This window comes from Auxenochlorella protothecoides, assembly GCF_000733215.1.
Source record: "Auxenochlorella protothecoides strain 0710 unplaced genomic scaffold scaffold89, whole genome shotgun sequence".
Lineage (NCBI taxonomy): Eukaryota > Viridiplantae > Chlorophyta > Trebouxiophyceae > Chlorellales > Chlorellaceae > Auxenochlorella > Auxenochlorella protothecoides.
This window is the reverse complement of record NW_011934129.1, coordinates 67,149-92,159: the sequence shown is the minus strand read 5'-3', so window position 1 is coordinate 92,159 and position 25,011 is coordinate 67,149. Positions and strand designations below refer to the sequence as shown.

General features: G+C 62.3%; 8 protein-coding genes across 8 annotated transcripts in view; 4 read left to right on the top strand and 4 right to left on the bottom strand.

The window, feature by feature from the left end:
- Positions 1–302: 302 nt before the first annotated feature.
- Positions 303–3,064, top strand: F751_6434 (hypothetical protein; the record flags this gene model as incomplete). The annotated part of the gene is made up of 6 exons (XM_011397489.1): positions 303–466; positions 772–955; positions 1,098–1,243; positions 1,517–1,692; positions 1,871–2,015; positions 2,830–3,064. The coding sequence occupies 6 exons, from the start codon at positions 303–305 to the stop codon at positions 3,062–3,064; spliced, it is 1,050 nt and encodes a 349-aa protein (XP_011395791.1).
- F751_6435 (hypothetical protein) lies at positions 2,717–2,998 on the bottom strand (the record flags this gene model as incomplete). Its single annotated transcript, XM_011397490.1, has 1 exon — positions 2,717–2,998. The coding sequence occupies one exon, from the start codon at positions 2,996–2,998 to the stop codon at positions 2,717–2,719; it is 282 nt and encodes a 93-aa protein (XP_011395792.1).
- Positions 3,065–3,631: 567 nt separating the features above from the next.
- F751_6433 (hypothetical protein) lies at positions 3,632–8,648 on the bottom strand (the record flags this gene model as incomplete). Its single annotated transcript, XM_011397488.1, is given in 15 exon segments — positions 3,632–3,783; positions 3,909–4,055; positions 4,311–4,396; positions 4,597–4,825; positions 5,150–5,755; positions 5,995–6,088; positions 6,224–6,332; positions 6,486–6,546; positions 6,705–6,759; positions 6,895–6,961; positions 7,074–7,208; positions 7,443–7,787; positions 8,001–8,256; positions 8,482–8,599; positions 8,613–8,648. The coding sequence occupies 15 exon segments, from the start codon at positions 8,646–8,648 to the stop codon at positions 3,632–3,634; spliced, it is 2,496 nt and encodes an 831-aa protein (XP_011395790.1).
- A 1,147-nt stretch (positions 8,649–9,795) lies between these two features.
- On the bottom strand, positions 9,796–15,313 carry F751_6432 (hypothetical protein; the record flags this gene model as incomplete). Its single annotated transcript, XM_011397487.1, has 16 exons — positions 9,796–9,968; positions 10,104–10,250; positions 10,455–10,540; positions 10,704–10,932; positions 11,112–11,592; positions 11,836–11,975; positions 12,239–12,435; positions 12,581–12,641; positions 12,791–12,842; positions 13,035–13,104; positions 13,348–13,482; positions 13,731–14,084; positions 14,286–14,438; positions 14,591–14,693; positions 14,875–14,983; positions 15,137–15,313. The coding sequence occupies 16 exons, from the start codon at positions 15,311–15,313 to the stop codon at positions 9,796–9,798; spliced, it is 2,667 nt and encodes an 888-aa protein (XP_011395789.1).
- Positions 15,314–16,555: 1,242 nt separating this feature from the next.
- Positions 16,556–17,748, top strand: F751_6431 (hypothetical protein; the record flags this gene model as incomplete). The annotated part of the gene is made up of 3 exons (XM_011397486.1): positions 16,556–16,785; positions 16,957–17,465; positions 17,690–17,748. 3 exons carry the CDS (start codon positions 16,556–16,558, stop codon positions 17,746–17,748), a joined length of 798 nt encoding a protein of 265 aa, XP_011395788.1.
- Positions 17,749–18,247: 499 nt separating this feature from the next.
- On the top strand, positions 18,248–19,606 carry F751_6430 (hypothetical protein; the record flags this gene model as incomplete). Its single annotated transcript, XM_011397485.1, has 3 exons — positions 18,248–18,354; positions 18,680–19,230; positions 19,527–19,606. 3 exons carry the CDS (start codon positions 18,248–18,250, stop codon positions 19,604–19,606), a joined length of 738 nt encoding a protein of 245 aa, XP_011395787.1.
- A 457-nt stretch (positions 19,607–20,063) lies between these two features.
- F751_6429 (hypothetical protein) lies at positions 20,064–21,280 on the top strand (the record flags this gene model as incomplete). Its single annotated transcript, XM_011397484.1, has 5 exons — positions 20,064–20,168; positions 20,249–20,401; positions 20,536–20,619; positions 20,709–20,854; positions 21,019–21,280. The coding sequence occupies 5 exons, from the start codon at positions 20,064–20,066 to the stop codon at positions 21,278–21,280; spliced, it is 750 nt and encodes a 249-aa protein (XP_011395786.1).
- Positions 21,281–23,318: 2,038 nt separating this feature from the next.
- The window catches only part of F751_6428 (Baculoviral IAP repeat-containing protein 3), a gene marked incomplete at both ends in the record, with an annotated part of 3,010 nt that continues 1,317 nt past the window's right edge, over positions 23,319–25,011 (bottom strand). The window contains 3 exons of the mRNA XM_011397483.1: positions 23,319–23,494; positions 23,762–23,962; positions 24,133–24,663. Coding sequence (XP_011395785.1) covers positions 23,319–23,494; positions 23,762–23,962; positions 24,133–24,663 — 908 coding nt within the window. The remainder of the gene's footprint in view (positions 23,495–23,761; positions 23,963–24,132; positions 24,664–25,011) is intronic.

Here is a 25,011-nt window from a genome sequence, read left to right as displayed (position 1 = left end):
ATATGCGTTCTGAGCGGGTGCTGGACAGAGTGCCCACCCCCTAACACTCGCCGCACGCTTCTCGGATTCACTCACGGGAGGCATTGATACATCCCATGCGATAGTTATATTATTCCGATTGCTAAGGGCACCCGAGACCAGCTCCAGTGGTCTTATGCTGAAAACCGTGTTGCCATGCGGGATCAATCCGACCTTGAAGTGATGACGCGGATGCCGGAGTGCCCTCCGAGATGCAACACTCCTTAGCTCTGACAATAGGGCCAACATTGTCATTAATATTTTCACAAACGATCCATCAACACATGGTCAAGCGGAAGAGGCAGCGGGTGGACACGAGCCAGAGTCCTGAGGCCGGAGAAGCAGGGATCCTATCGGTGGTGGTCAGCAAGGTCGAGGCGGACCCTGCTGCCCCAGAGGCTCCCCAGGAAGCTGTGCTCGTCGAGGAGGATGTACCAGACACATGCCTGTGTCCCCTGTGCCAGGAGATCCTGTGCCACCCCCTGATCACCGCATGTGGACATCGATATTGCAGCTTCTGCTTCCACAGACTCTTTGCCGTGCCCCGACCCGGGGACGCGGGCAGAGCCAGGGAGAGCCGTTCACGCGACTGCCCAATGTGCAGGTCGAGACTTGTCGGCTGTGGGGTCTGAAGGACCTCCTTCATGATCCTGCTTGGCTGCCTCCATGCTGGCCTAACACTGGCAGGGCAGACTCGACTACCGGCGGCGCTGGGGCCTTTCTCAGATCTCACCATCCATCCCTTTCTCACAGGCAGCCCACCTCCCTCCAGTCTGGCACGCATGCCCTTGCCGATGAGGAGCGTCTGCGCAAGGACTACCCAATCGCTTACGCCGCACGGGAGCTGGCCATCTCCCGGGAGGAAGCAGACCTGGCCGAGCGGGGGGTGCAGTACCTCGTCCTTCGCTTTGGGAACCGGCACACCCTCATACCCAGGGTAGGGTGCAGGACAGAAGGGGCAGGGAGGGCCTGGTCTTGCCACGGCAGCGCCACAGCCATGCCAGATGGTGATTTCCTTGGGCCGCTGTGCCACCCAGGGCCACGTACCTTGCCAAGGCCCCCCACACCTTCATGCCCAGGCACGCAAGAACAAGCACGAGTGGGAATTCTTTGTGGGCCTGGATGGCGGGGAGGAGACGCGCTTCATAGACCACGTGGAGGTGCGGCTGCACCAGGCCTACCGCCCCAGCTCGCTCCGCCTGGAGCAGCCGCCCTTCATGACTCGGTGGGTGTCCAGGGATCACGCTGACCTGGCAGTTTGGCTTGACAGTGCAGAGCTGCCTCACTGGGGCTGTGCTAGAGGCAGTGTGGGGGGTCCCCTGGCTCTGGTGCCTAGGTCCGAGAATCATGTGGAGTGCAGGCGGCGCGTGCCTGGCAGCTTGTGGCCAGGCAGGCATGATGCCAGAGCTAGGACCAATGTGGGCTCTGTTCGATGTGCATCCCCATGTGCACCCTGTATGCTTGCCAAGCTGTCGCATTCCGGCCTCGCTTTCCACAGCCATCGGACCAGCACGGGGTCTGAGGTGAGGGCCCTGGTCACGTTCAGGAGCGAGTACCAGCGGCCCCCCCTCTGGCTCGTGTGGTCGCTGGACCTCCAGGGGAACGGCAGCAGCCAGACCCTGGAGTTTGAGCTGCAGAAAGGAGGACTGCCCAGCAACCACGACCTGGAGACAGGTGGGAGGGTAGTAGAGTGAGCAAAGGACGTCTGCTGTTGGTCGGATGCACATGGACAGTGTGGCGTGCGAGCAGCACATGGGGTGGCAAGGCGTCGCCCCTGTGTGCTGAACGCCAAACCCCTGCTCGCTGAAAGCCCGCGCGTCACATCCCCCGCCTTTCATTCGTGACGAGGCAGGCGCGGCCGTGGTGCCGAGCGACTGGTGGGAGTCGAGGGGGAGCATGCTGAGCATGCTGGGGACGGAGGACTGGCAGGCCGCACTGCTGGGGCTGATGTGGCAGTCTGGTCGGTGGTCGGGCCCGGGCGAGGCGAGCGAGGTGAGGTGTTTGGTGGGGAGGGGAATCGGCTGGAAAGTATGCTGAATGGCTCAAAGCTGTGGGAGGGGCCCTTGCTGTGCACCCGTGGAGGGGAGGGTGCTGGGGGAGCAGCGCACAAGCCCCCGTCAGGGGAAGTTGCAGGCAGGCCTGGTCATCGCAAGATCATGGACGCCACCCCTCCACAGGATGACTCGTGGACACCGGGGGAGGGGGAGGAGGGGGAGGAGAGCGACGCCGACTGGAATGCAGGTGTCGATGAGGAGGGGGAGGAGGACTAGTGCACAGCAGTCCCCCCCCCCCCTTCGTGTGTGCATTTCCTGAGCACTGAGGCTGGGACCCGGACCCATGTACAGGCGGCCCTCCATGCATGCATCTCCCGTGCACTGCGCATCCCAGCGTCTGGGCATGTACTTCTCCTGTTAGGCTGTTTCGTAGGTGTGCACCATATTGCTCCAGTGTACCGAGGCCCTGTAACATAGCGCATCGTGAGTGTGGCATTGATTCTGGGAGGACCTGATTGTGAAGGAATGCCTGAATGGGGGAGTTCCGAGGGATATGGGCACGGACTGTGACCTCGACTTCACTTTATGATCCTCACCCATGTCAATGCTCAGGCTTGGAGTCAGGGGACTGCGTTGCCAAGCTCCCAAGCGCACCGTGGTGGCCATGGCCAGTCCTCGCCTGAGGGCCATGCCCGCCAGGGAGGTCAAGAACCTGCTCCAGAGGTGCGTGGTGAACCCGGCCTACTAAGCCAGAGTTGTTGAATGATCATGATGGTGCCACATCGAGTTCCCAAGTACACCCCATCCCTGCATGCAGTGAGGCTGGAGCCGGGGTTGTGGTCCTTGACGTCAGAGACTACGACTTCGAGGGAGGGCACATCCGGGGCTGCATCAATCGCCCCGCCGCCAGCTTTGACAAGGACGCCGATGTCGACAAGTTCATTGACACCGAGCTTGGGCCTGGTGTGAAGACCGTGGTCGTACATTGCGCCCTGTCGCAGGTGCGAGGACCCTATACAGCCCAAAGGTACGAAGGAGGGCCGAGGGGTTGATAGGTACTGGAAACGTGGACCGAGAGGGCTGAAGGGCTCCTACGGAGACACCTGCGCAAAAGCCAGCCCTTGCCTTCTCGCAGGCTGCTTTCCAGGATACAGAAGCGGTCGGCGGTTGGCTCTCAATCTCCCGAGGTCGTGGTCATGAGCAGGGGTTGGCTGGGAGCTGCGCAGATCATGGCAGAGGATGAGGACCTCACATGCACCTGCCAAGATGCCAGCTGCTACAGGCAGCATGCAGTGCAGATGTTGGGAGGTGAGGACGACGCCAACATTCTTTAGGTCCTGCTTACTGTTCACCTTGTACCTCAGCACCACCCAGCTCAAGCCTTATTCCTGCTAGAATGAATCCACCCATTGGAATCCAGCATCGCAGAGTCTGTGTATCCCCCTTATACAATAAGCCTCATGCTCTTGATGTCCAGTTTGTCAGTCCTATATTGGCCATTGCCCTCTTTGGTCGATGTTGCTGAAGGTGTGTATATGAACAATCTTAATGGGTTTCAGAGCTACCAAGCATGCACAGAACATTAACAGGTACGTTCCACAGCCTGGAACATCAACTCCCTAGGCCTTGACGAGGCTGACTGATGGGCTGCTGCTTGTCAGAGGCTGGGGAAGTGGGCCGACGACATACTTGCCTTGCCCACCGTAGGATGCCTTGAACTGCAGGATGTCGGCTGCAACCACGATGGTGTCCCCAGCATCCACCACGGTTCCTAGAGGTGGGCAGGGTGGAGGGCGAGTATGTGTCGCAAGGTTGATGTGAGTTGGTGTCAAGGTGCGGTTTTCCCCATCACGCCCGACAAACCATGCGCACTCCTGGTTTTCACGAGCTGCTCACCTGGTCGGAAGGTGAAGTCCACATCCCCAGTCAGAGCCCAGCCAGACACATCTACAGCCTCTGCCCCAGGATTCGTCAGCTCCAACCAGCTCCCGGCATCCGTGTGGGCCTGACCGATGGTCAGCCCAGCGCCGGCCGCCTGTGCACCTGCACAGAGGGTAGGGAGGGCTGAGGTTGCAGCAGGCGTGCGTGCTCTGAGGCGTGCATTGCCAGCGACAGCACAAAGGCACGGGACACTTGCGGCAGCCCATGGTCCCACACGCCGCATGCATTCCTGCTGATCTTCCGCTCAACAGCTGCAGACTGCCTGGACCTTGCATCCCACATCGTCTAGCTCCACCCCTGAGCACCGCCTCCCAACCCCAAGCACTGATCAGCAAGCACATGGCAACAGGTTCGTACCTGGGATGAAGGGATGATCGCCGCCGGGGCCGTAGACATCGTACAGTTGCTGCTTCCGCAGTGGCAGCTGCTCCTTGATGAGTTGCCTGGCGGGAGGGTGGTGGGGAGCAGGTTGGGTGACTGTGCAACCCCTAGAGCGAGTTGGCATACACACGGGCAGCCATTTCTTCTTTGGACTCCATCAAGCAGCCCACCCTCCTCTACTGCACCCTGAGCCCAGCACGGGATTTTCAGAATGTCAAACCCCCAAGAGCCCCACAACCAAGACCCATCACTGGCCGCTCACTGGTATCCGGTGTCTGGGTTGCCGGAGTTGCCCCACTTTGCGTTGTCTCGGATTGCCTCCTCCCTGATCTGCGTGTGCAGCGTCGTCACAATCCCCGCCAGCCTGCCACCGGTGAACTCGTCCATCAGCGTGCGCAGGCGGCGCATGTACATGGCCCTCGTCCTCGGCAAGGAAAGTACGGCATCAGCCAGGTAGTTGTAGCTGCCTATGGCCCCGCTGGCGGGTCGGCCTGATGAAGAAGGGAAAGGGGGAGAGCAAGAACGTGTTGGGGAGAGCTTGAGTGCAGGAGTGGGGCCCATGCATGGGTCTCTAGTGCACAGCTGAGGGAGCCGAGTCGGGCCGCAGGATTGCATCCAGGAGCCTCACTGCTGGGTCTCTCCTGGTCCGTGCAAGTTGTTGCATTGCACTCGTGTGACACTCCCACCACCCTGCCCTACACCTTCCCACACACTCCTTCGTCAAACCATGCAAACTCCCCTCGACATACCCCACCCTCTCTTCCATGCAGAAGTAAGCAACAGATGAACAAAAACCCCGCTCCCTACAACCCTACCGCTGGTGAGGTTTGCGTCGTAGTCGGAGTCCAGGTCCTGCCCCGCCCCCGTGTCCACGGTGGTGTCCTGGAACAGGCTCTGCAGCAGCTTCCTGCCCAGGCGCGGCGTGCCCAGCGCCGTCTGCAGGCTGGACAGGCGCCTGCGGCGCGAGGCCGGCGTCCCAGAGGTCGCGCCCAGGGTCACGGGCTGGCTGATACGGCCGTAGGGGGTGCTGATCACCAGGTCCTGAGTGTGGTTGCGGTCGCAGTAGAGCGGCGAGTTCCACTGCTCGCAGGCCAGGGTGCAGTAGTCGGGGGCGGGCTGCCCGCCCAGGCCGCGGTCAATGCCGAACCCCGACTCCACGTCCCAGGGCAGCATGGACCACTGGCCGCTGGAGGCGTCCAGGTAGACGTAGAAGTTCTTGGTGCAGCGGTCTTGATTCAGGATCAGGGTCTGGGCGGCCAGGTAGTTGATCACCTGGGGCAGATTTACTGCGTCAAACAGGTACTTGCTGCGCGCCACGGGGCCACCGCCGGCCAGGCCGGCGGTGAAGGCCTCCAGCGCCTGCACCGCTGCGTCCTGCTTGGACTTGGAGCTCTCCAGCTCATACACCACGGGCAGGTCCGCTGTTGGTAGGGCGTGGGAGTGTTGGGGAAGAAGGGAAAGGTGAAATGGCGCAGCACACACGTTCACCGCTCTGAAGACCTGAGGGGGCCCTCCGTACTTGGACACAGGTGTGCTCAAGACCTGGCAGAGAATGCCCAAGTGCACGGCCGGGAATATCCTACACCCAGTGCCCCCTCACACCAGGCCTGCACTGACGAGCAATCCACACCCTCGACATTCCACAACTAATGCTGCGCACTTGTCGTGACGCCAAAGCGAAGGTTGGTGCCGATGCCGGAGTTTGACTTCCAGAAGGGGCCATACCCCGAACTAGAGGTGTCAAACCCGTTTCTCTGCGGAATTTAGGAGGGGTATGATTGGTGGATGGGTTGATTGGGGGAGAGGGGCTTCCCAGCCTATGCCATGGAGGCAAATCAAATCGAGGCAGGAACCAGCAATGATTGCCCTCACCCCTTGTACTGCCTCACCTCAAGCGCATCCTTGCTCCACTCCTCCTGCAGACTGAAGCGCCCGAAGTACTTGCCATTGAAGCGCACGTGGACGTGGAAAGAGAGCAGGCTCTCGACACCCATTTGGCTGTGTGATGTTGGGGTATGGAGGGACGTGGTTGCTGCAAGTTTAGGCACGACAGATTCGTGCAGGTGGCACATCCGTGCAAGGATGGATGAATCTTGTTCTCACATATGACAACATGCCCGTCACCGCGACCTTTGACTGCCACCAACTTACTTGAAGGCCTCCCAGACCAGGGGTTCCCTTGTGAAGGTGTTGGCGCCAGGCTCAAACCAGTCTGTGAGGTAGGTAGGAAGTGGCACACGGCTTCTGGGCTTTGCCTGGGTGAAAGACACAAGCAAGACCTGCCCATCAAATCGTTGACAAAGGCCATCCCCGACTCAGAGAACCCTATACAGCCAAGGATCAAGGGCACTCTGCACCACCAAGACGCACTGCTGTTGAGTCCAAATGCGCTGACCTCGTAGTCCAGTCCCCCGAGCTTGAAGACCTACTCAGTGGTGGGAGCAGGATGTCACAAGCCATGGTGTGCGAGGATTCTGGACTCCCTCATTCAATACGCCGGCCTAGCAAATAGCTCCCGACACTAGGGGACACTCAGTCTCCCTCTTCCCCTCCCTGGCACCTTTCCATTCTCGGACTTGATCTTGATCTTGGGTTTGGGCCAACCGAGGCTCGTGGCTCCACGCCGTCTGGGTTTTGCGGCAGGCAAATGATGGTGAGAGGGTGATGTCTCATCAGGAGTGTCGCACCTCGAATTGCTTCCCCGTCGACCAATGAGCCGCTTGCACATCTTCTCCGCACCTGATGGAGACGTTGTCGTAAAAAGTGCCGTTGAACCACACGGAGCAACCGGTTACATCGCCCTTGCCGCCTGGCACTGCGATGGCATTGGAGGAGGGACCCGTGCTGAAGGGGGCCCTGTCGTTCTCCGAGTACCTGGGTGGAGGGGGGGCAGTGCATTGTTGGTCATGCTGCATGACCGTGGCAGGGCTCTTGTCATCACAAACAGCACACTGGCCTCGATGCTTGGGCACAGCACCTCTCTCACACATTCAAACACCTGCCCCATGAGGTTCCCATACATGCATGGCACAGACTACCCCATCCAAACGGATTCTAATTAGGACCACCCCGGATCCCAAGTGCACCCCCCCCTTGCACCAGACTCACAACTCCAGGATGGGCAGGCTGGCAGAGTCGGTCGGGTCTGCCACGATGGTCCCAAAGTACTGCACCGCGCCGTTGGAGTCCTTGGCCGGCACCACGGTGTTGCGGCCGCCCGCGTCGGTGGCCGTCACGTACCAGCGCACCAGCTGCCCGGCAGCTGCCTCAGCCGCCGGGATGTCGGCGGTGTAGGTGCCGCCCGTCGCCGCCATGTCCACGCTGACGGGGGAGCCGTAGCCGATCACGTAGGTGAGTGTGGCCCCGGCCACTGTCGCCTGCTGGGGAGTGACCACGGCCGAGATGGGGATTGCGGAGCCGCCGTTTGGGCGGGGGGCTGGATCCTCGGTCACCCTGCACACGGCGCAATGGAAAGGGGAGGGGAGGGGTGTATCAGTGTAGGTTGCATTCGTCTGTGCAGCGCTGTGGATGACATGGTTTTGGGCGCTGTTGCCGGAGCAGGGAGGCGTCCCTGACCTATGTGGGCACGAGTCATCCCAGCAGCCATCCGCAGCGCTTGAGCTGGCAGGTGAGTCCATCGAGTACCCAGCCCACCCAGCCACCCACCGTGCGACCACTGGCCCCGTGTCGGCAGCCCCAGAGTTTGCCGAGGTGGGGGTCGGCTGGGAGAGGTACACCAGGCGGGATGTGCCCGAGGGCCCATCCAGAGCCTGGACGTCGCCCTCGGCCACACCGTAAGCCTGGTCATCGGCCAGTTCGGGCAGGTCCCAGCTCCCGATGCTCGCCCCGGACGCATCCAGGAGGCTCAGGCCCTGGCTGGAGCCGGACAGCTTGATGCCGGCGTGCACCTCGCTCCCAGACACTGCAGAGGAGTTGGTGGCGGCGCAGATGGGATGAAGGGCGAGTCTGGGGATGTCCAGTGCATGGCTTGCTGGGAGGACTATACTCCTTGCATCTTTGTGGAATCATCCTCTCTGGTGTTTGGGGGCCAGATGCGTGAGCGGACGACAAGTATCGATTGCCTGCGCATGGAATCCCTCTCCAAGGAGTGAGAACCTCATGCCACATCCAGCCTTTGCACCCTCACCTGTGTCCAGACCATCGGCGAGGATGAGCAGGTACCCATTCCCGGGCACGGAGACTCCGGCAGGAAAGGTCCATGCCGACGCCTTGCCGCTCGCCTTGCTGACCGTCAGCTGGTACCCCTGTGCGTGTCACGTGGGGCACAGGGCGTGATGTGCTGGATCTGCACATGTTACAGCGTTTATACTCATGGCCCTGAGGCGATCAGCACGCATTCACCTTTACATCCCTTCCCCGTATTCTTGCCTGGAGGTTCACTGGACTGCCTGCCGTGTTGTACAGCTCGACCCACGAGGGTGAGTCCCCATTGGCGTCTGTGAAGCTATTCTTGTTGGTCAGCACGACCTCATTGATCCGCACCTGGGGTACAAAGGAGGTATTTGCTCATATATATCTACACTCAGAATCGGGCAGTCTCGTCTCGAATGGCACCAACGACTGTGCTGCGGTACGATGAGTACACACCTGGCTCGACGCGGTGCTGGGTGTCGGGGAAGGAGCATCACCCACGACCAGCTGGATTCCTGCGGGTTTAAATGGTAAATTAAGACATTGTATATCTACCAAGGAAGATTGGACGTAATGCCCAGCAACCCGTGGGGTTGTCGCGTTCCCGTCCGCCCCTCCCCGCCCGGGCCCATGCAGTTGACGCGCCTGGGGACTGGCATGTGCTAGGCCGGAGCATTGCCAGTGTACAAAGGAGCGCGAGCCATGGTAGCTCCCTGCATCCCATAATGATGTTTTAAGGAGCCTCCCGCCTGCAACGAGGCCCCCAGCGTGTCGATGGGCTCGTGACCACGGCGGGGTCAGGGCTGTCCGGAGGGCGGTCGCGGTGTGAGCTAACTCTGGCAAGACGAGACAAGTTTCTTGCAGCCTTTATATCCAACTCTGCCCGGGATTCGAGCCGTTGTCATTACATTTCTCGCATGTAACGGTGCTGTCACTTTCCCAAGCAGCTCCGATCGCCCGGGTTGTCGCGTCCTGCACTCAGTCTACACAGGACCGTCCGATATGCGCTTCCCGGGTCGAACTCTGAGCAAAGGACGTACAAAATACAGAATGACAGCCTGGTAATATGGTGAGCTCGCCCACCTCGGACTCTTTGATGCTCTTAAAGTGTACCTTTCGAGGCTGTTTCTGACCAGAAAAGGCGTGTCGGGCTTTACATCAGTGCGACGCAGATCTAGCCTAGTGCGGCATCAGAGGTACAGGAACCGGGACGGAGGTCCAGGGAGTAGGATGTCTGAATGGTGTATGGCTGTTGCAAAAACAGTGAGGGGCATGGGTTGCGGCTGTCAGAGATATCCAGCTCTGCACCTCAGCCTACCAGGGAGTCCCCTCCCGCGCTCTGCACGCTCACGCTTGCGGCCGGTCCCTGGATGGACCCCGAGAAGGGGCCCACCACATACAGGCCCGCGCCGCCCTTGGCCTTGACAAAAGCTCCGACGTCGGCTGCCACATGCACCGAGTCCCCTGCCGCGACGGTGGTGCCTGTGGGTTTGAAGGGTGGAGAACGACCGTGAGGGGATAGCCGGGGTGGTGGGAACCTGGGCGGCCACAGAGATGGGTGACGATGCTTGCTCCTGGTCCCTGGCTTCAAGCTCCCAAGCGATACCATTTCCTCACCTTTAGCAAAAGTGAACTCCGCCGCCCCGCTGAGCTTGGCGTCGGAAAGGTCGATGGCAAAGTCGTTAGGGTTGACCAGCTCCACGTACCCGCCGGCGTCGCCACTCACAGAGCCCAGGTTCAGGCGGTAGCTGGAAGGCTGAGCATCTGCCGATTGGAAAGGATCCAAGATGGAGGTTGGAGCTTGAAAACCTTGTGCTGGTGCAGAGGTGGTGAGAACACACAGGTGCAATGAGGGGTGACTGGGAAGACAGTTGATCGGAGTGATAGCAACGCATACGGCTTTTAGTGGCCTGAGACTCTCCTCCTCACCCCCCACGCTTTCTATTCCGTGCTGCACATGCGACGCACCTGGGATGAGGGGAATGGGGCCGTCCACACCGAAAGTGTTGTAAAGCTGTTGCTTGCGAATGGGGAGCTGCTCCGTCGTGAGCGACCTGGCGGGAGTCGAGATGATTGGGAGAGGCTCGGCATTGGGGCCAAGGGACGTGCATGCTGAGATTGAATGGCGCTGCAATGCTGAAGCAGGCCCAGCATCACAGCACCGAAGTCACCCCACCACACGCAAAACACCAGAGGTCCTGCTCCCCCGCGACTCACTGGTATCCGCGCAGCGGGGTCCCTGGGTTGCCCCACTTGGCGTTGTCCCTGGTGGCCTCCTCCTTGACCTGCTCGTAGAAGCTGGTCACCAGCCCCTCCAGCCTGCCGTTGGTGAACTCGTCCATGAGCGAGCGCAGGCGGCGCATGTACATGCTCCGCGTACGTGGGAAGGAAAGCACGGCGTCCAGCATGTAGTTGTACGTCCCGTTTGCGCCCGTGGGCGGGGTGCCTGTTCAGGTTTGGGACGGGGGTTGGAAGTGTTCCAGATCGATGTGAAGATTCCACAGCAAGCCATCCATGGCTCGACACAGCAGCCTGCCGCGTGAGAGGCGACCCAGCCATCTGTCATCTGCCTCCGCCCTTTACCCAGCCACCCTGTTCCAGAGCCCCCCAACCCCCCAGGCTCACCCAGGAGGGTCTGGTCGTCCTGGGCGTTGGCCGGCACAGTGGAGTTGAGCGGCAGCTTGAGCCCCACCTCCGCAGCGCCATTGGGAGCGATCTCGGCCAGCGCGCCGCCAGAGGCAGCCGCCGCCTGCAGCAGCTGCCTGTCGACAACGTCGGAGCGGAGCAGGCGCCTGCCGGCAGTGCTCACCCCGGAGCTGGTGCCCAGGCTGTAGTTGGAGAGGATGAGTGTCCAGGGCGTGGACACGGTGAGGTCCTGCACGTGGTTGCGGTCGCAGTAGAGCGGCGAGTTCCACTGGTCGCAGGCCAGGATGCAGTAGTCGGGAGCGGGGACGCCGCCCAGGCCGCGGTCGATGCCGAACCCCGACTCCACGTCCCAGGGCAGCATGGACCACTGGCCGCTGGGTCGGTCGCGGTACACAAAGTAGTTTTTGGTGCAGCGATCCTGGTTCAGGATCAGGGTCTGGGCGGCCATGTAGTTGATGACCTGGGGCAGCAGGGGGAGGGAGGTGGGAAGGGGGTTTAGGTGCTGCAACACACGCATGCATTGGGTGGGGGGTCAGCGAGCAGGCTCTATGCACAGCTGGACACCCAGTGGGGCCTGGTGGCTTGAGCAACCTGGCACCAGACCACCACCGAGGACCCCAGCAGGTAGTACTCGATGGCATGCACGCCTGCCTGGAGGGAAGCTCCGTCCCCCTTGCCCCCTACCACACTGCGCCTGCCTCACCTTTGGGAGGTTCAGGCCATCAAAGAGGTAGTTCTCCCTCTCCTTGGACCCCGCCCCGGCCAGGCCCCGCGTCAGCTCGAGGAGGAGAGCCGACTCGTCCGCCTTGGGCTCATCCTGGCCCCAGTAGAAGGGCACCTGGTCTGCAGGTGCATTTGGGGAGAGGGGGCCAAGGGGAAGTTCAGGACAGCAATGCGGTCGAGGCGCAAGCAGGGTGCAGCAGGTTTCTGAAGGGATATTGGAGTATGACACTGTCCCCAACGTGCAGCATCCCTGGTGGTCCACTATGGTCATCCCCAACCCCAGCGGGGAGGGCACAGGAGCCCCCCCCCCCCACCAACGTCCCAACGAACCCAAAATACCTGAAGCATGCTGCGCCTCCCCCCCCCCCCCCCCAAAACCCCACCCTTGGGCAGGTCCCAGCGCAGGTTGCTGTACTCCCCACTTTCTGATTTGAATAGGGAGCCAATGTCACTGGTGTCGTAGCCGTTGCGCTTCAGCGACTCGGGAGTCCAGTCCTCCACGTAGATGAAGCGGCCAAAGTAGGCGCCGTTGAAGCGGACATGGGACTGGTACGACTCCAGGTAGTCCACTCCCATCTCCCTGCAGGAGACGATGGGGCAGTATATGTGACTCAGGATTGGTGACGGCATAGTGGTCCGGCACGGGGGAGATGTTGGCTCTTGAAACGTGTAAGTGCACCGGAGCAATACCATTTGCCCATCACCAGTGACGCCTTCCCACTCACTGGAACGTCTTCCAGACCAACGGCTCCCGCGTAAAGGTGTTCTCCCCTGGCTCCGCCCAGTCTGAGAGAGGGATTTGCAAGGCTCAGGGCTGATGTACGATGCGATGCCCCTGCTGTGACAGGGATATGCCGGGATGCATGGACACCGTGTGCAAGCACTCAGGGCAAGGACCCCCGACATTGCAGCTCCTGCCAAAAGCTGGCACTCACTTGCGCTGAGGGAGAAGCTCTTCACCTTGTAGCCCGCTGAGGTGGCAAAGACCTGGTGCCAAGGGGTATGAGACCAGGTGTGAGGAGTTTGTGATTGCGCTCGCACACCTACAAGCAGACGTGCAGGGGGTGCCACATCTGGACCTGGAAGCCACCGGCCAATGTCAATGGTCCATCAGAGTGAGCCTATCATCCCTGTGCAGTACGGTCCCGGTCATCCTCAGGCAAGCTTCCTGCACCTCACCTTTCCTTGGTTTCCCGCCGACACCCTCATCTTGGGTTTGGGCCAAGCCAGGGACGTGGATCCCTTGCGCCTGCGAGTACACAGGTTCCATGTTGTGAAGAAGAGTTGTGCAGTTGAGCTGACACACCATGGGGAAACCCACACTGGTCAAGTGGCAGGGCAAGAATTCTTTGGCTGGAGGCCAAATCTGTCGCTCACAGCCGCTGAGGAACATGTTGCCGCTGCCTCCACGAGGTGGGGCCCGTCTCCATTGGGAAAAACAACCCTGCCAGGCCTGCAGCACACTGGCGTCAGCCCAGGCGTCCATTCGCACCTGAGCGAGACATTGTCGTAGTAGGTCCCGTTGAACCAGAGGGAGCAGCCATCGACGTAGCCCTTGCCGCCCGTGAGGGCCTGGCCCCCGCTCTCGGGCCCGGTGCTCCAGGGCGCGTTGGCATCCGCACAGAAGCTGCGCAGGTTTATGTGGCCAGGGGTGGAGACGATGCGAGGAGCAGGATTTTGGCAGAGACACTCAGAGACGGGAGGCTCCTCGGAAAGGCTGACTGGGCACCAGGTGGGAATCGCAGTCCTGCCTCAGCAGGACAATACTCACGCGACACCCCCCCTGTCACCCCCCAACACCTTTGGCTTGCAAACAAGCGACAAAGGCACCCATCAGGCTCCCTCCCAATTCCCATCTTTTGCCCCCGGCCTCACAGCTCAAAGATGGGGAGGGAGGTGGAGTCCGACGTGTCCGCCACGATGGTCCCAAAGTTCTGTGGGTCAGTGGTTTCGGGCGGGGCCGGATCCCGCCCCTCGTTCCCGGCCTCATCCCTGACCACGACGTGCCACCTGACCAGCGTGCCGGCCGCGGCGGCCGATGCGGGGATGCTGCCGGCGTAAACACTTGACCCTGGGGACTGGGCCCTCATGGGCACCACCACCTCCTTGCCATAGTTGATGGTGTACACCAGGTCCACCCCCGCGATGGGCGACTGGCTGGGGAAGGCGCTGGTCTGGATGGCGATGGCGCTGGAGCCGTCGGGGCGGGGGCTTGGATCCCGAGTCGTCCTGTGGTGTTGTGGGGGACAGGGTGGGGGAGCAGAATGCTTGATCTCGGCTTACTGGCTGCAATCCTTCAACAGATCCAACGGAGACCTGACCCTCCCTGGGATCCCCAGCGTCCTGTTCTTCCGGAGAAGGAGCACGTTTGAGGCCAGAATCGCGCGAGTTTGGGTCCCTCACTCCCCAAAGCCAGCTGCATCCCCTCACCCCGCGGCACTGGGCGATCCGGTGCGTGCTGCAGAGTTGGTCGCCCCGGGGGTGGGGCTGGCCAAGATGGCGTACTGGGCCGCTGCAGCCCCGGAGGAGGCCTGCACTGTCTGACCAGACCCGACCACCCCGAAGCTGACGTCGGTGGGCGTGCTGTGAGAGGGATGGGAAGAAGGATGGGAGGGTGGCGCCCTGGTGGCCAGGCAGCCGATTGCATGCGGGCCAGGCACAGGCAGCGCACGAGGAGATGACGCCGACACCCTGGCGAGACAGGAGTGCCCCTGCACCACCCCCTCCTCGCGCACGTGGGGTAGGGCACCGCCGACACCACGTTGCCGCTGGCGTCCGACAAGGAAAGCGCAGCGTCCTGGGCCCCGATCTTGAAGCTGGCATGCACCTCTGCGTCACCTGTGCGACGGTGGAGGGCGTGCCCAGGTCATGAGAGCCCAGGACTGGAAGCAGGGAGGCCAGCGGCCCATCTACCCAGAGGTGGACCATGCCTGCCCTGCTGCACAACTGTGCACTTTGACCCGATGCGAGGAACAACACCTCCGCTTGCAATGTCTATGCCTCCACATTCCAGTCTCACCAGACTTTGAGCCCTTTCCACTCGCAAATATGAGCTGGTAGCCCCCCGCCGGAATGGAAACCCCGCTCGGGATGGTCCAGCTGTTCTCGCCGTCGCTCAAGACATACCCCTGCAGATGTCAGAGGAAGGCCTGATTGCAAAGGGCAAACAACATTGCAGCCTTGCAGAACCAGGGACACATCACTTCCCAAGGGAATCCCCATTGGTGGCAGCCAGGAGTTCAAAAATGCAACAAAGCCTGTGGACACCCCCCCCCACCCACCCCGAGATCCTCGGTGGAAGACCCGGTGTTACGCAGCTCCAGCCAATCAGAGGCCTTGCCAGAGGAGTCCTTCAGGCCGGCAGTGTTGCTTGCCAGGATCTCATTGATCAGCACCTGCCATGTGGGCAGAGCGGGGAGGTAGTGAGCACTAAAGCCCGGGAGCGTGATTCCCCGCATGCCGAGGAACGGCAGCTTGGACTCCGCATGCATGCAATCTCGGGCCATTGCTTCAACATTAGGCACTTTGGACTGAGTTTCCTCCCCTTTAAGACCCTCCAACAGATGCTTACAGGTCCGGTGGCCACAAGGGACACAGCGCTGGAGTTGCCTGCAGTTGGCGGAAGGAGGGGGGGTGGGATGAAACGCCCTATAGAGAGCCCCTACGCGAGTCTGCGCATGCAAGACTAGCACTGCTGGCCAGCAAAATGTAGCAGAGAGGAGGCCAGGGGCATGCAGCCCTTGGAGACGCACCCTGAGCGCGCGCGCCGGGAACCGTACACGCGGCGAATGCCAATGACAGGGCCACAGCTAGGCGCCAGTATGGGCCCGAGGTAAGGGCCATGGTCATCTAATGATAGCAGCAATGGCCAGAGGAACGGCGAAGCCCTTGCGGGGCACCAATGAGGAATCACCGGGAGCGTGCCGCAGGAGGACCGCCCCAGCCGAGGCGACGAAGGTATAAAGGGATACCTTTGCACCTGGCTTGGCTATAGATGATTTGGTTCTTTCTGGGGAGACAGGGTCCATATTCCAATAACGAGCGATCCGGGTCGGTACCTGGGGTTGCAGCCTCGGCCCTGCCCATGGAGGGGAGCTTCTCTCACGTGGTCGGGTCTTCCTAGGGGGAGAAACTAAAACTCCAGCTGCACCCATCAGAACAGAGACATCAGTGCAGTACGGCAGATCTAATGATAAAATTCATGCTAATTCCTTTCGAAGGTCCACGTGAGAGCGATCTCAAGTGGACCCAGGCGCTTCACAGCTGTCTCAGCGCATCCCTGTTTGGCCGGGGGTGGACTTCAGGGAACGTCCATTGAGATGCTTTCTCCCCAAGAATCTAGATAGCTCTATCAAGTTCATCATTATGCATAGCTTAAATTGACTGACATCCTCATGAATTCCCGCCGAGTGGGGAAGCTCCTCGTCCTGGGCCATATTCACACGGGTAGCACAGGCAGTCTGTTGCCCGTGTATGCTCATTTTATAGACCTGAAGACTCCTTCATGGAAGCGTGCTGAGTCATGGCTCACTTGATCGCGATGTTTCGCTCAATTGGGTGATGGTCGTGCGATACCATTCGCGGAGCGTTTCTAGAAAGCACGCCACTCCGCGCATACAGCGCGTAAAACCGACGACGGGACACAACCACAACCTCACACGCAGGGTTTACCAGTGAGTTTCCATATAAATTAATTCCAGATGTCGACCGACAACAGAACACAGCTCCAGACGGCCTGCGCCAACGGTCAGGACATCCTACGTGAGGTGACAGCCCGCGACCGGTCCAACGACGCCCGCCCCCTGAATGTCTTCCGCTCGCCCCTGAGACCTTTCTGGATCGAGCAGTCCGATTCTATCCTGTTCTACCGAGCCCGGAAAACAGGCTGCCTCATCTCCCGCACCCAAGGAGAGGGCTTCCTGATTCACAGGTGAGGCACGGTCGGTCGGCCGAGACCGCCCCGGGCGCGGCACTCGGGCTGGGCAGTCCCTTGCTCCCCTTCCTCCGACGCGGATTGCTCGATGCGACTCAGACCGGGCTTCACCTCGGCGCATCACCTCACAGCCTCCGTCCATCTTCGCATCCCCACCCTGTCCTCCAGGCTGCCCACGGACCACCCCTCCCTCTTCCGCTGGAGTGCCCCCTGCTTCGTCAAGCTGAGCACCACCGGGTTCGGCCTGGGCTTTGGTCGGGTGCACTCCGCCTCCTTCACGGTGTGCATGAACTCCAGGGTGCGTGACACGCTGGAGGAGCACCGCCGGCGCAAGTTCTCGGGCCTGGACGCGCTGGTGGTGTGCGGCAGCCGGATCATGGACCAGGCCGACTTCATCTCCGCCCCCGCCACCTCCTACGCCACCGTGGGCGCGCACACCGTGACCGGCGCCTCCTTCGACCTCTCCTTCGCCTCCGGTCAGCTCATGGTGGATGGCGAGGCCAACGCCGCCGCCTACGGCCTCGACGCAAGCGCGACCTCCATCCTGGAGGGCAAGGTGGATGTCCCCGCCGAGATGCAGCCACTATATGGCGAGCTGGCGGAGATTGTGCACAGCGTGGAAAGGGTGTCGGCCGCGCCCTCCCTCACCAGGAGCAGCCTGGACCGGGCCACGCTGGGTGAGTTTGAAGTGCTGGAGGTTGATCGGTGGGATTTTGGAAAGGGGGGAAGGGGGGGGGAGGACTTCAGCCTGTCCCAGGTCACATCTGCTTGGAGCCTGTGCTGCCACCCTGATAATCTGACAGCCACATTTTTGGTGAAGCTTTGGCCTGCTGCGTTGGCATGCACCGCCTGGTTCTACTCCCTCAGCATTCACAGCCCTGGACTCCCCCTCGCTCTGCAGGGCATGACCCCAACCAGGGCGTGGTCTTGGACGACGGCACGGTGATACGCGAGGCCTGATACGATTGCGAATGAGCGCCCAGAGCGTGATCCTCGAGCGATGCTTCCGTGACGTGTGTCCCAAGGCCACACTCAATGCACGACCCCACCTTTCTTCCACCTGCTCCTGCATTGAAGTGTTGACATTTCATCCTCTGTCAATCTCGTGTGTGCCCCTTGTAAACCTGCCTGAATCCTGGTCTAGGGGGGAGCAGTAGAATTCTTCAGTGCAGATGCTAAGGGATGGCGTCGCAGTTCAGGGAACCCCATTTTCGCGTGATTGATCACACCACACACCGTGATACTTTCGAAAGCGAGGCTCGGCCTTGACAGGGAACGTGTGACCGACGCCGGCTTGATGTCAGTGGTGCAGTATCCTTGAGCGAAGATGTCTTCGGAGTACAAGGCGAAGCTGTCGTCCTTGGAGCAGGCCTGTCAGGATGGCCAAGAGTACCTGTCCGCAGTCACGGCTGAGGGGTCCAGCGGCGATGCGACCCCCATCGTCGGCTCGAAAGCCCTCATGAAGCCCTTTTGGATATCGCAATGTGACTCCCTCGTCTTCTATCGGGCGCGCAAGACCGGGTGTCTCATCTCCCGCACCCACGGGTTCGGCTTCATGATACACAGGTGCGGGCTTGAAGGGAGGGGGGAGGGGGGGGAGGTGGAGAGGGGTGACAACCCTGGGGCGAGACAGAATAAACTAGTCTGGGACATTACAAGTTTTATCAGGGACGCCAGCTTGATAGAAGGACTGGCATGAAACAACCGTTCCCTGCAGATCACATTCTTGGGGGATGGCCAGAGGGAGGAGGCACATCCACCGGCACATGCCACCTCGCACTCACATACACTGCCGGCCATGCCCAAGGAGGGCTGCTTTCCTGCACAAGGCGCCTGGCGCCATGAACCACGGCTCCCACCCACGACACCCCTCCCCATCACCATGCCGCAGGCTGCCCTCCGACGACGCCGGTACCCCCCGCTGGAGCGCCCCCTGCTTCCTGCGCCTGGAGACCACGGGCCTGGGCCTGGGCTTTGGCCGCGTGCACTCCGCCTCCGTCACCGCATGCATGACGCCCAAGCTACGCGCCGAGGTGCAGCGGCGCCGCCACCGCACCTTCACCGGCATCGAGTCTGGGATCCTGTGCGGCGCGGCGACGCGCGTGCGCCGAGACTTCCTCACCTCCCCCGCGGCCTCCTACGGCACCGTGGGCTCCGGCGCCCTGCGCGGCGCCTCCTTCGACTTCTCCTACGCCATCGGCCTGCTGACCGTGGACGAAGCGGCCAACGCGGCGGCCTACGGCGGCCCCGTCGCCGCCTCGGCGCTGCTGGAGGGCAAGGTCGAGGCGCCTGCGGAGATGCAGCCCCTGTACGACCAGCTGGCGGCTGCGGCGCTGGCTACGCCGGGGCTCAGCGACGTGCAGGTTGTGGACAAGGCGGCGGGGGAGCAGGGCGACGTGGAGCAGGGCGCGCGTGAGGAGGCACCGCCGGCGCCCCGCCCGGGTGAGCTGTGTGGGTGTGGGGGTGGCCCGACGGGTGTCAGGGGGTGCTTGGGTAGGGAGGGAGGAGAGAGGGGGCTCACAGGATGAGACTCACACTCACCAGTGGCAAGAGGTCCTCATGCGGCTGGCTGGGCGTTTGCCCGATGCGCCCATCCACACCAGTCGGCACTGATCCTTCATGATGCAGAGTCAGCGCGAGAAAGCAAGGCACGCACCCCACACGCCACGCCGTGACACCCCCGCTCCCGACCCAGGCCCGCACTTCCCATCACCGACCCTTTTTCCATTTCTGCGCAGTTCCCTACTCCAGTAGAGAGGAACACAGGGACCGCGTCCTCCCCGACGGCACGTCGGCTTTCTATTCCATGCAGTACTGAGGACGGAAGCTTTAGCTCCTGCTGTCCTCGCTGCCCTGCCTGCTGCCCTCGCTGCCTGCCTGGCTTATGAACAGGAACAGCATCCAAGATTGTGTCCTCGGACAAGTTGGCTTCTTTCCTACCCCTTATGACCATTGACAAACTCAAGCCACCTGCAAGACAGATGATCAGTTCGTCCAGCTAACCAGACGCTCATCGTATTGTTGCCGCGCGCCCCAACTCCCAGCGTCAAAATTTCCGACCCACCACCTTCTGGGCCTGATGCCCCTGAATCAAACTAAGTTGTCGGTGATTATAGTTGTGTACTTTTTCGGACAACTAGCTGGGCTCACGTAAGCGTCTACTTGCCCGGGCAGGTTGCCACCTCGGAATGGCCACCTACGACACCGCACGGTCGTCGTCGTAGCAGAGCCCGCATAAGCACTTGGCTCCTCATACTCGCGCCTAAAATCATATCATGAAGGAGAAAGGATTCTTCGTTGTGTCTGCTGACCTCCCACTGAATGCGGAGAGGTACATCCTCGAGCGTGACAGCAAGGCGTTCAGAGACCTGCTCAGCCGGGTGAGCAGCGGTGATGGGAGGCCCCAGTGGCAGCAGATACCTCAGGGGAGTGCAAGCGACCCATACTATCGCCCTCTCAGACCCTTAAAATCGGCACCATGGAGTTTGTGGAGGCCTGGACCTCACCTGAGGGCTCACAGGTGGTGCGGCTGGTCACCAGCCCCGACTTTGGGGCCTGGGTGCCCAAAGCACTGCAGAGCCAGGCTAGCTTCCAGAAGCTGGAGTTTCACGATGTGCGAAGTTGGACATGCGGCAGGGCGCATGACCCTGTGGCTGGGAGACGCAGATGGGTGGGCCTCTGCCTTGCCCTGTTTGGCGCTGCTGTCGGGAGTACCCCCTCCCACCCCCCCCCCGCCTTCCACCCCAGATCATTGAGTACGCTCCCTCGGACCTCGCCAGGCCCCCCTACTCCCTGTCCGTGTGCACCGAGAGCCCCATGCTGGGGCACAAGGTGCGCAGCATGCGGAGCAGGCCTGGGAATCACGTGTGGGCCACGAGCTCCCAGCCCTGGACCTCAGCCCTTCCCCCCCCGACCTGCAGCTGGACATCCGGCTGCGCCTGACGGTGGCCCCCACCGGCCCCGACGCCTGCCGCCAGACGCTGGAGGGCCGCATCCGGGTGGGCATCTTCGGCCTGGGCCGCATCGTGGAGGGGATCGTGAAGGACCAGCTGGCCGCGACATACCGGTGAGTCAGCGCGTGACTCCCGACTCTGGGCTCGGGGGGAGGAAAGGTCATTGCCGGTCGCCGGGCCGTGCCTCTGCCTGTCGCTCTGCGGGCTGGCCGCAGCATCTGGGGCACCCATGGAGCACTCAGCAGGTCCTCGGCCCCCCTCAACCCCTCGCCCGCAGCCGGCTGCCCTCCATCGTGGGGGCCTGGTGCACCTACCGACAAAAGTGCCTGGCGGCGGGGGAGGGCTGGCGTCTTCTGGCCGGCAGGCCGCAGGTGGGCATGGGCGTGCCCTGGATGGAGGCCGCGTCGGACTCGGGCCAGACCTCCCCGCGCCCGACCTGGGAGGGAAGGAGGCCGGGGCCGACTCCCGCGACGCCCTCTACCCCCGACGCGTCGGTGCACTCCGCCTCCGTCACCCCAGCAGCCACAGAGTACATGTGAGCCGCTCTCCAGTGGGTACTTTCAGGGGTCGTGGCCTTGGCAGCGCCTGATACTGTTTGCCAGGGAAACCTCGTGCGGCTTCTGGTGCACTGCCAGCATGGAGTTTGCTACCCGCGAGGGCACGTCGGCCAGCACTCCCCACAGAGTTCAGCCTGTCACAGCACTGCAGCCGCCCTCCAAATCTCACACCCGTGCAGGGATGCGCGGGAGGGGGAATCTGAGTCCTTCAGCAGCCCTAAGCCTCGCACGGCCGATGCGCCGCGCCCTGCCTGCTTGTACAGCGGGGCCGCGGCAGGAGCCCCGCCGCCAGAGACCACGACCGGCATGGAGGGCCCGAAGCTCAGTACCCTGCCACGCTGGGTCAGGACCTGGGTCGATGCACTCGGGTTCTCCTCCGAAAGAGTCTCACCCAGATCGAAGCGGGGTCAGGGTTCTGCAGAATTTGAACAGGTCTGCAGGGTGGCTGGCGGCTTGGTGTCCATTGTCAGGGCCATATTGATGGGCAACCAAAAGCGGCCACAGCTAGCAGCATGCAATACGAGGGCTTCAAGTGGAGATCTATGCAATCACTGCATGACCTGCCTGGGGGGGCGCGGAGGTGTTTGGCCCGGCGATTTGACATCGGACTTACATTCTTGTTCAGGCTGAGTGGAGCAATTCAGCGAGGGCTGAGAGCTGGGACCGTCATGACATCTGGACCTCAGGTTTGCTTTCCCAGTTTGGAGTATCTGTGCTGCGCTGTGCTGCTGTTTCCATTCCCTGGCGCTACTCGTCATCACGTAGATGAGTTTGGCTAGCAGCCACCCCGTCGTGCACACAATCCCCTGCCCACAAGTCTCACCTGGGGCTCGTCTTGCAGGACCACTGCCGCCTGCCCTCTCGCGTGGGCCCAGCCGAGTGGCTCAAAGCATGGGGAGCATGGTTGTCGAATCCTTCAACACCGCCTCCGTCAGCTTGCTGCTCGGGCTGACAGGTCAGTGGGGATCGGGCCGTTGAGGGTGTTGTGGACAGGAGTGGATGGATGAAAGATAAGCAACTGTCGCGCCATCCTTTACGTTTGCCATGTTGCATGCGTATCCTGCACCTCCAAGTCAGAAAACATCCTCATATGACCACAGTCATGCTGCAAACTTATCTTCCCCTTACCCTGCCTCAAACTCAGGTGCTGGCATCCTGAAGATCGAACCAAACGCGTCCCAGGGCAGCAGGAGCAACCCTGCGCAACACTCCTCGACCTACCGCGGTCACAGATCGGCAGGCGACGACCGGCCGCCTGAGGCGCAGTCTGCGCTGGCCTTTGCAAAGGCGGGGGAGCTCCTTGACAACTTCTTGGAAAGGGCGTCGGGGGAGCCCCTGGACGCAACAGGGCTCGTGCGGGGCACCCATCGCCGCACCACCAGCCACGGCGGGACGCTGCTCCCGAGCAAGCTGGGAGAAGCGTCCCTGGACGAGCAACGGGTGCCTGGCCAGCTGCATGCCTCGGCAGCGAAGCAGCCTGCGGAGGGGCAAGGGAGGAAAGCGCGGCAGCAGCGCAGATTTCTGAGCCTGTGCTGTCGGGCGCCCACGCCTGCCAGTGCTTGACCTGGACAGACACCCACATTGACCCGTAAACGGCTGAGTGAGGGAGTATTTTGCTTCGTGCCTGTGTTGCAACATATTGGATTCAGGTCTTACAGAACCCATACAGCTCGTGCTTGATCTTTCCACTCTTTACAGTATACCGACAAGTTGCCTCCCTGTTGAAGGCTGCCCCTCACTCCGCCCTGCCGACCCTGACACTCTTGCAGAATACATATGAAGCAACGCTGCTGCAGTCACATAGCTGAGGCCATCACACCTGAGGATGTACTTGCGGGAGGGTTGTCCCGTGGGATCAACGGAAATGCAAACAAGCAACATTGCTGGGCTTGCATCACAGTGCAGGGGTACATTTGGCGCAAGTGACGTGAATGGCAAGCGAGTGCAGGTGGGTGTGCCTCCCTGCTGGGGTACAGAAGTGTACAGATCGGCCTTGTGAATCAGGCCCCGACGGCGTTGTCTACAGGAAGAGCCGCTGCCGCCGCGCGATGTCCTTGCGGCAGATGGGGCAGCGCTGGAGCTTCCGGCTGCACCGCCTGCACAGGCAGGTGTGGCCGCAGGGCACCAGCACCACCTGGCACTCCCGCACCATGCACACCGCGCAGTCGCGCCCCAGGCTGCAGCCGCCGCGGGTCCCTTGCGCGGCGGACTTGGTCGCGATCCCGCTGGCGGGTCCCTCGCTGTAGGGGGCGGCGGGGGGTCCGGGGGCTTGCGCGGCCGCGGCGTGCGGCGCCGCTGCAGAGTCTGGCGCCGCTGCGAGGTCTGGGCCGCCCGGGTCGGCCGTCTGAGCAGGGGGCACAGTCCGGAGGGTACCACCCTCCAGATCGTCCTGCGGGCCGGCGCTCGGGGAGCGCCTCGGGCCGTCCCCGCCCGTCCCCGGCCCCGCGTCGCTCGCCTCCAGACCCCCTCCCAGGCCCCCAGGCGCCCCCGTGTTCAGGGTATGGATGGCGGCCGCGATGCGCCGCGCCAGCTGCCCGTCCTCCGCGTCCGACGCGTCGCTGTCGGAATCCTGGGACCCCACCGACCCGGCGTCGCCGGCGTCGATGCGGATGAGCAGGGGCGCGCGGGGCGAGTCGGGGTCGCCGGCCAGCCCCGCCGCCGCGTCTGCGAGGGCGCGCGGGGCGGTGCGTTTGGCCCGTGATGGGGCGGAGTCGCACAGGACTCGGGGATGCAGGCCCACGCTGGGCGCACAGACCCCAGCGCCCCCGGGTCTGCCGGCGCGGGGACTCACCGCGGCCCCCCTCCCTCAAAACCCCACCAGCGTCACCACTCACCCACACGTTCGCCGAGGAGGTTGAGCACGTGGCCCCCCACCAGGATGAACAGGGAGGCCACGAGCAGGCCCGCCAGGACGATGAGGGTGATGGCCCAGCCGGGCACGCCGCGCCCTCGGCCGCCGCGCGCGTCGCGTGCCGAGCAGTCCGGACCGGCCCAGCCCTGGAAGCAGTCGCAGGCGCCCAGGTTGCACACGCCGCGCTCGTTGCAGTTGGCCAGGTCGTCGCACTGGGACATGGGGTGGAAGTGGCGCGACAGGCACAGCGCGCAGCAGTCAGCGGGGGCCACGGGCACCGACTGGCCCAGCGGCGTGGCGCGGCGGTCTGCGTACCCGGCCAGCAGCCTGTGGGTGTTGGTGCCGCCGCAGGACACGGAGGGGTCGGCGCCGGGATCGCCGGGGGAGCAGGCGCAGCGCTCCAGCTCCCAGGCGTCGCCGTTGGAGAGGAGGAGGGAGGGCGTGCAACAGCGTGCCGCGTTCACGGGGTAGTTAGTGTCCGCCGCGCTGAACACCTGCACCGACTCGCTGAAGCCTGCGCGGGCGGGGAAAGGGTGTGGTGGGGGGAGGGGGGTTGGGGGGAAAGGCAGGGGATCTGACTTGTAGGAAAAGATGGGCAGTCAGGGGTGTTTAAGCAAACGAATGGAGTGTACTGATGTTGTGTGCCTGAAGCCAGGGGCCAAGCGATAGGCGCGGGAGAGGGCAGAGGACGTGGCACCTGGTTGAGTCCCGTGCCGAGGCCAGGGCAGGGCACCACTGCCATCATGCAGGGGTGACCACCCTCGGGGTCCATGGCAGCACAGGGCCTGGTTGTGAGATATACAGCATGCTCCCTCTCAGCCACAGTCTGCACCTAAATGTATCCCAGGTCCGACCCTGACCC